The sequence below is a fragment of the Mesitornis unicolor genome, unplaced genomic scaffold, assembly GCF_000695765.1.
Source record: "Mesitornis unicolor isolate BGI_N332 unplaced genomic scaffold, ASM69576v1 scaffold50497, whole genome shotgun sequence".
NCBI classification, from domain to species: Eukaryota; Metazoa; Chordata; class Aves; order Mesitornithiformes; family Mesitornithidae; genus Mesitornis; species Mesitornis unicolor.
In genome coordinates, this window is record NW_010198098.1 from 1 (window position 1) to 9,162 (window position 9,162).

At 42.0% G+C, this 9,162-nt stretch overlaps 1 protein-coding gene across 1 annotated transcript; it reads right to left on the bottom strand.

Moving 5' to 3' along the window:
• Positions 1–124: 124 nt before the first annotated feature.
• Positions 125–9,155, bottom strand: LOC104533872 (actin-related protein 10-like). The gene is made up of 10 exons (XM_010189021.1): positions 9,133–9,155; positions 7,367–7,439; positions 6,742–6,824; positions 5,749–5,857; positions 3,998–4,105; positions 3,590–3,657; positions 3,212–3,291; positions 2,766–2,801; positions 308–387; positions 125–218 (listed from the first exon to the last, which is right to left on the bottom strand). Exons 3-10 carry the CDS (start codon positions 6,753–6,755, stop codon positions 141–143), a joined length of 573 nt encoding a protein of 190 aa, XP_010187323.1. The 5' UTR covers positions 6,756–6,824; positions 7,367–7,439; positions 9,133–9,155; the 3' UTR covers positions 125–140.
• Between the last annotated feature and the right edge of the window lie 7 nt (positions 9,156–9,162).

The window sequence follows — 9,162 nt, forward strand, 5'->3', positions numbered from 1 at the left end:
GGCTTGCACTGGGCCCAGCACAAAGCCTTAATTTAAGAGACTTAAAAAGCATACACAAGTGTTTCATTAAAATTCAGTGTATGTGCTTTTAGAGTTGAAAATGTGTCCTCCTAGAGAGAAATATTCAACTATGGTATTTCTCACCTGATAGGGCCAGCTACATGGAGAATCTTTTCTCCATCTAAAGGATAGTCCACATCTGGAGGTGGTGAGGGACGCTAGAAACAAAACATAAGTGCATTATTTTAGAGGCCAACAGGGCTACAACCACTTCAAAAGACTAGGATAAGCTCCATGCTCCACCCACCTCAGCACTGCCATCAATGTTGAACTTGGCTGCTTGGATTTTCAGGCCACGTTGGAGATCACTCACAAAACAAGTACGGACTTCAGAAAAGAAAAGGAAGAGGCAAAAGAGAGACGTTGTTGGATCCTTTCATTACCGATACAGACAATAATTTTGCTTAATTTAGAGAAGAACACACACTTTAGGCCCTGGATGACCCAAGATATTATCAAATATATATATATCAAATATATAAAACAACTGGGGTTGTTTAGCCTGGAGAAGAGAAGGCTGAGGGGAGACCTCAGCACCACCTCCAACTGCCTCAAGGGAGCTTGGAGAGAGGTGGGTGCTGGGCTCTTCTCCCAGGTGATGGGGGATAGAACAAGGGGAAACGGCACCAAGCTGTGCCAAGGGAGGTTCAGGTCAGAGATAAGGAGGAAGTTCTTTACTGAGAGGGTCGTCAGAAGCTGGCACAGGCTGCCCAGGGAGGTGGTGGAGTCCCCATCCCTGGATGTGTTTAAAGAGCGGGTAGATGAGGTACTTAAGGATATGGTTTAGGGGGTAGACAGGAACGGTTGGACGTGATGATCTCAGAGGGCTTTTCCAACCGAGCCATTCTGTGATTCTGTGAAATAAATGCAAAGAAATGCAACTCTACACTTCAGCAGAGTTCAGATGCTATCACTTTTCTCTGACAAGCCGCATTAAGATCTACAGACAGAGGGCCATTATTAATCGTGCCTGGGGTTACCACAGGGAGGCAGGGGTTGTGTTCAGCTGTCAAACACAGCACTGCAGGGCTGGCACCACGGCTTCAAATGAGACATTGCCCATTTTTTAAACAAGCTATAATCATGCAATATTTTATCCCAGTGCACCCTAAGAACTCCAGAGGTTTTTTTTTTGCTCTGGGCAACACTGACAGAGCACAATTTCATTTGTATTCCAGCTGTCAGTGCTACTTGTGCCAGATCCCAATAAAGAAGTGTTCTCTTCACAAAGGCTGTCACCAAGAAACAACCCTTCGATACACAGGCAGTCATAATCCCAACCCTAACGCATCATATCTGGGTCCAGAAGACTGCATAAAACCCAGAACCGATCAGAAAATTGTGTTCAAGTCCAGGAATCAGAAAAGCAACTCCCATTTGACAGAGCACCAGCTGCATTTTTGTTATTTTGCCTTTGACTGATGGATTTCTTCCTAATTCGGCCCAAGGGATACATACCAGTTGCTACTTCCTACAATTATACATATTTTTATACCTGCTGCACAGGAAACATTACACAGGAATACATCCAAGTTCTGCCCAAATACATACTTTTATACCTGGTGTAAATGTAGTCCTTGACTCATCCTGCCTACCTAATTACACAGAATCACACAGAATCCCAGAACGTTAAGGATTGGAAGGGACCTCCAAAGCTCATCCAGTCCAATCCCCCTGCCGGAGCAGGAACACCCAGATGAGGTTACACAGGAAGGCGTCCAGGCGGGTTTTGAATGTCTGCAGAGAAGGAGACTCCACAACCTCTCTGGGCAGCCTGGGCCAGGGCTCTGTCACCCTCACTGAGAAGAAGTTTCTTCTCCAATTTCAGTGGAACCTCCTGTGTTCCAGTTTGTGTCCGTTACCCCTTGTCCTATCATTGTTTGTCACCGAGAAGAGCCTGGCTCCATCCTCGTGACACTCACCCTTTAAATATTTATAACCATGAATGAGGTCACCCCTCAGTCTCCTCTTCTGCAAACTAAAGAGCCCCAGCTCCCTCAGCCGCTCCTCATAAGGGAGATGCTCCACTCCCTTGATCATCTTTGTAGCCCTACGCTGGACTCTCTCCAGCAGTTCCTGTCCTTCTTGAACTGAGGGACCAGAACTGGACGCAATATTCCAGATGCGGTCTCAAATATTAACACACCAAAATGTCTTTTATACATACTTGTCCTCTCCCTGCAAAGCTGACTTTAAGGCAAACCGATCCTTCCTAGTTAATTTATAAACAAAACTAACTTTAAATATTCCTATGATGGTAAGACTGCTTAAATGCTGCATCTGCAACCAAAACCTACCTGTGATAGCAGGTTTTGAACATTACGTCTGCTAACTCCCAGGCAACACAAACATGCACACACTGTACACACTCACGCACAGCAAACGAAGTGTTGGTCGTTAAAAACCACAGTACCAAGATGACCCGACCTGCTGACCACAAGTGTGGTTCTCTTACTGCGTTAGCTTACCAAACCTATCTACGAGCTACAACTCGACACAAAGGCTACACCTGAAAGAGGAATTCAACGTGGTTCTGGTTTTGCTTTCAGAGAGCAAGAACACTGCAAGTTCATCCAGTAGGCAAAAGAATATGATAAACACAAAGATAAAAGAAATTCCTAAATGTGAAGTATTGCACGCTCGTTATCATCATACTGTACTGCACAATTAAATGAACTAGAGCTTCAGGAAGAAGAAAATCTTACCTTTTATATCCTCTACTATGTCTTCTGGAACTGAGCCTGAAATAAAAAAAAACAATTTAGAACAAAAGCCTTTTAGGTAGAAAGAGAATTTAAAAATAAAACTAAGTTTGGATTACATTGAGCACATTAAAGCTTCACTTAGACAGCGGCTTTCGAAAATTTCTAAGGAAGAAAGAATATTAAGAACAGAAAAAAAACCAAGTTTGTCTTCTCTCAAACCAGACTGAAAAAATATCACAGAACTCTTATGTCAGCCTTCATTCGAACCTGCTGTTATGAGTGGCTTATCTTAAAAACAATATACTTGTTCAATACCGAGACAGAAATCATGGAAGTAGATAGCATGAGATACAGTCAATACCAAACTCATTTTATTCACTGTTGGTACTAATCCACTTTCCCCAGTGCAAGTTCACAGCACATACGCTACATCAAACAGACCTTACCCATCACGGATGGAAGGCTTTGTCCTTTGGCTAGTCCTGTATCAACCGTGCACTGCTCCAGCAGCTGATATTCCAGCTCCCTAAAACACGGCACATGAAGTCACTTAAAGAGAGCTATTAACTCAGGCTGATTCTCTGTCTTATGCTTCAGGGACAGGATTTATTCCCTTCCATTACATTCTTCTAAATTTAAACTGAAGCAGATCTGATTTCCACACTTTTTACATCAACAGAAGCCAAGCAGTGGTAACTAAAAATCGGATGCAGCCGCAGCAACAGTTACAATTTAAGCCATGTTCAATGGGGATCTTTGGGCATTACTGAAAGATGAACTTTCACAAATAAATCACCAGTAACCCGGAATAACTGTGAACTTACTTGTGGATGGCCTTTCCTCCCAGAGGAAGAGAACCCCAGCAGCTCAGAATGGGAATTCCCTCATATATCTACAGGAAGATGAGGAAATTCTCCTTTTTTCTTATGAGTTTTCAGTCTGCTGGAACTAAATGCTTTTCCCCTTCAACATTCTCTTGCACTAGATATTGGAAGCACTTCCTAACTGCTTTTCTCCAAAACCAACTTCTAGTATATAAAGGCTGGCATCATGAACCAATTTAGCCTGTCAGCTGTGAAGAGATTTCCCAAGTCATGGTATCTTCTAGTCGAAAGCCAGACTGGCTGATCTGTTCCTGTTATTTTTTAACAGACTTTAAGTCTATAAAAATATGACCTGGTCATGACAGCATTACTGCTGAAAGTTCTGGTTTGTGTATTATTAAAGGATACAGGCAGCACCAAGCTTTCTGCATATCCACAGTCGAGCACCATGGCAGAATTGATCCCAAGTGTCAGCAGAGCCATCAGATGACTTGGAGCAAACAAAACTGAAGGCACCTACAGGGAAACCAAAAGGACAACTGTCAGAAGAGAGGGGAAGAAAAGCCACCCAAAGCATTGATGCTTTTCCCTGTCATATTAAAAGCAAAACGCAAACAACCGTATCTTGAGGTATCCATTTTTAATTTAGTTCTTAAGGTAGTGCAATAATGAACAAAATACAACGCGATTCTAAATTCTACCTTCATCTGTTTGTGGCATACACCAGTTACTTCAGTAATAACGAATTGTGGAATGGGCTTGTACGAAAAGCAAGTGTTAACTACAGAAGTCACCTTAAGTCAAAGATCAGGGTTTTCAGTGTCATTGTTACTGAGAAGAAATGAACGAAACTAAAACACAGCTACTTGCAATGTTGCATGAAGACTTGGAGATGTGAACCAAGGTGCCAGAAAACCCATTACGACAGCACAGCGTTGCACACAACCTCACAGCAGAGGCTGTTTAAAACACACTCCCCAAAGCAATGTGGAAGCTCCAGTCAAAATTCCATGAGAATCGCTTCCTTCTCCCACAATACCACAAACCAACTTTCCTCCGCAGTGACAGTTCCTCTAGTGGAATACCTTTAGGTGTGAATTAAATGTGCCATTTCAGGAAGTCCTGCATTTAAGGACATTACTGATACTTGGCCCAGAGACACAAGTTGTAAAATTGACCCTGTATTCATGTGCTGCTCTTTATTCTTTGCATCAAATGGAAACACCAGGCAGAGAGAATTAACCTCACATCAGCATTAGCTGGCTTCTTGACCAGTTACAAAGTCTCTCTATCAAAATACAACTTCCCAAGACACAAGTCATTTTCATCAACCAATGTTTCAGGAGAGTGCTGTATCTGAGATATTATTTTTTTCCTGTAAGGGGGTTATGGAAAAAAAAAAAAAATCCAACCCAATTCACCCAAATCTTTCAGCAATATCAAGTCATCAGAAAATCTGATTAATAGTAGGGAAGAATTATGCAGTAGTTTACAATTAGTTGATAAACTGTGTTGGGGAAGCACAGCGAAGTACTGCAGACAAACTTGATTCATCCCTTTTTACAGAAGAGCCTTAACCTTTGTTGTCTGTTGTCGGTATGGCTTCACCTTCCAAAACATTTCCTGTTAGAACTAAGCAAGAATTAGGTCCAGACTTTCCTTCAAAAACACCAGTTAAGTAGAGAACACAAGACACTTCAGGTAAGCGCTTATCTAAATGAGCACAGCGAGATGGCAGATCACGTGCGAGGCAAAGGTATTGACTCTGGTAGAAGTCATGAGATTTGCTGACAGAGCACTAACAAGCGCTGAAATATAAATTCTGCTTCAGGCGGTGCTCAATGAGGATTATTGACTCTGTCTAGAACAGTGCAGTGTGAGCTGTGTTATGGCATAAACCAGAGCAACCTTTCAGATTCCTGTTAACAGCTCCTGTTTTGTGGCTCCATGAAGTTGCAATGGAACAAAAATGGCCTTTAGTCCGATCTCCAAACCTTACCTTCCTAGACCATCAGCTTTTTTTCATCTTCTTTCTGCCTCTCTCTCTCATTCTTTCAGCATTATTTTCATCTCTTTGTCGTCAGCTGACAGTGATTAAGTAAAATTTCTACTGGCAAGCACTACGCTGAGCACATACAGTAATGTCGTAAAACACGTACCTCAAAATGCTTGAAAAGGACCCTTGTGAGTGTATCTCTGAAGTGTGAAGGGCACAAGACAGATTCTATAATCACAACACGGCGGTCTCTGGGATTCACCAACAGATGTCTAAAAAAGGCAAGATATGGAAACCAAAACCAGTAACTTCAAGCATGTGTTATAAGACCAACCTTATTTATACATACTCTGTTATCAAAAATCCGAAAAATCTGCATCCAGATAGCATTTTCTACAGCAGATCCCAACGTCTTTTTCCCTAATCCAAAAAACCCAACACTTCCCTAAAGGGCTGCAGTTCTGAATATGTGTCATACATTTCTAAATCAATATAAAGAAATGCAAAAATAGGCAGCCATAACAGCCATTAGTGGCTTTTTTTTTTTTTTTAACAGTGTGTCCATAAAAGAGGAAGAGTGACAACACAGATGTCCTGATCTCAATTACACAGCAACGACGGGTAGGAAAAACAGCAATAGCCCACATGAGAAGATCCGAGGCACAGAAATGAGCACTTGTTCCCCTGTGTCAAGTGATGAGTTTTACTATGTAAAAATAAGGATTGGAAGTAAAGAGAAAAGACTAAGTCCAACCTCACCATCCACTAATTGTACTGAAAATACAGTAAAAAGGTGTATTACTGAGGTTAAAATATTCCACAGGTTAAGATTCCTCTTTCCAAACTACGGTGGAGGGAGTTCTGCACTGATAGAAGATGAGCTTCAGCTCTGCCAGAATCAGTACAACTCCTTCGGTGATCACTTTCCCCATTGAATTCTTTACGAGTGCTGCAGTTAATAGGCAACTTGTCAAATACTTTTCTTACTAATTTTTGTTTTCTCCTGCAAGAACACAGCCAGCCAGCCACCTGCAAAACCCTGCTTCTGTTGTCTTACTCAACTAGACGGCCATCTCCAGGCATACTTCTAACAACAAAATGCATGTGGAAAAGAGCCACAGAAGGCTTGAACAGCCAACACGCAAGCATCTCTTACCTGAAATACAGCATATGGATAAACTCCTTCAGATACGAATATAGCTGTTCTGTATTAATATTATACTGAACAACTTTGACAGGCTGCAAAGTAAAAACATCCACAGTTAGCTTAAATGCTAGGCAGTAATTATATATAAAGAAATATATACACACACACAATAACATATTGTATCTGAACATATATAATGTGACACACATAAAGAAACACTCACTCTTGACTGATTTGCTCTATGTCCTTAACAATGCATCTCAAATTCACCCTGTAACTAAACTCCAGAGTTTGTTAATGCTAATTTTCCATACTGGTAACTTATCTCAGCAGTAGTTTTCCAAAGCTGCCATCCTCTACTAAAAAAAACCAACCAAACAACAACCAAGCCACACACCTAGGCACCGAATTTCTCGATAAATGCCCCAAACACAAGCTGTATGGGTGATGGGTGCCACTTAACATCACTGTTGGCAGCACGCTTACTTGTATCTAGTTACAATCTTCTAATAGCAGCAGTGACAAGATAATGAAAACCAGATTATGATGGACAGAAATCACACCTGCAAATTCTTTCTATGCCATCAAACACTGAACACTGTAAAGGTAAAACAGCCCAGGTGAAATAGTTTACCTTTGCGACATCGGGTTTCTTAATTTCACTGGGAATAATGCATCTTGGTCCTGTCTCTCCTGCAAAACCACACCTGAAAGAAAACATTGGAAATCTTATCATTTGAAGTCACTATTTAACACACTGGGACTAGGAAATATCAGAGTAATTAATTAGGGATACTTCTGTGGCTGCCAAGAGGTGTTTTGCACAGAGCTTTTCTACGCAGCCATTTCTAGTGAGAGACATTTTTTGTCTTTTTATTCGCTCCCACTCAGCTGCGTTAAACAAGGTTTTTTTCCACTCTCTAAGGACTGTAATGCTCAAGTCTCATGTGTCTCCTGCCTTCCACCAAGTCTTCTGTTTAGAGCTATCCACCTGCAACCTTCCTCACTGCCAAATTCATTTCCAAAGAAACAGCCTCCTCTGTCCTCCACGACTGAAGCTCTCAGTAAACAAAGGCAAGATTAAGCCATCATCTTCCCTTTAAATCCTCATTTTCTGTGACATTTATTTAGAAGTAACAAAAGACAAAGACTTAACGCTCACAACCACGCAGGTCCTGTGGCCCATTTCACTGCTGACTCATCCCATTGACACCTTTTTCCTGTTTCCAGCTACTTTAATACTTTGAAATGCATTCCCCTCACAGGAATCCTGCATGACTTAAGGCATTACTGCCTCCAAATGACTGGTTACTGCTCCAGGACCCCTAACAAAACATTCTGCACCCAACTTAGATGTAATATAATAAAACCTGTAGCACCCCCAAAACAAACTTTGGAAACCCATGTGGTGTTCACAAAGGAATTGCACCTCAAAGGGCACAAGAACCATGGACTGAAGAAGGCAAATTAAAAACAAGGGAAATTCAAGCTTCGACATTTCTTTCACCACTGCCATGCCCATTAAGTACAAACATCAGAAGAAAACATTGGTAGAAAACGGTAGCGGAAAACTATAAAGCTGCTGGACTTTGCGTACTTTTAACACAAAAGGTTCATTAATACTTGATTTTGGTATTTGGCAACCAGCAACACGTTTCTTCAGATCATTTCAGAAAAAAAAAAGATCTTAGAACAGACATCATTCAGAACTTCATGTTTTAGTTTGGTCTCCCGAACACGACTCGTGCAGCCCCAATGTGTGCACACAGTTGTCCTTGCTTGTCATCCTGGCAGCTTTTGGGTAACTTCAGCTTTATTTGCAAAAGGACAGATACCTCTCATATAATTAAGCTGCTACCTCTTCTACAAGAGCCAAGGTTGGAAACAGACCCTGCGAACACACTATACAGCAGAAGTGCTTTTGCATGAGAGCATTTTGTCAGACAAATAATGCCACAAGCACCCCAAATTTGGGAAAAGCTTGCGATTGGCAACACGACACAAATACAAGAAGCCACTGGTGGAATCATTTGTTTCAGGTGTTTCACATCTGTGAAGGTTTTGTTAAATCCCCTCCATAACCACAATGCAGAGATTTCCAGGTAACGAAGCTTGCCTCCCAGTCTGCAATTACAGGCACTAAAAAACCAGCATCCCTCCTTCCACCTCGAGTCGCTCCCCCCTTCTTTTATACAGCTAAAACATGAGATTAAAAAAACAGGACTGTTATTGTCGGCTCTGTACCACGCAGATGACCATATAAAGGGAGCGAGGAAGGAAAAAAAACCTCCCACAATTATTCATCCCGACGGCAGGCCCGCCCGGCAGCCGCGACACTGGCTCCACGGCGCTGTCTGTCGCGACAGAAAGGGGGAAGGCGGGGAGCGCGGCGCCACTCACTTGGTGAAGGCCTCGCCCAGGTCTATCACC

Excerpts from the sequence above, each read along its gene's own strand:
- LOC104533872 (XM_010189021.1), bottom strand. Across the intron at positions 3,658-3,997 it reads CAGAAAGCTTGGTGCTGCCT|ATATATGAGGGAATTCCCAT; the intron begins GTATCCTTTAAT and ends ATCTTCCTGTAG. Across the intron at positions 2,802-3,211 it reads AAGCCTTCCATCCGTGATGG|GCTCAGTTCCAGAAGACATA; the intron begins GTAAGGTCTGTT and ends TTTTTATTTCAG.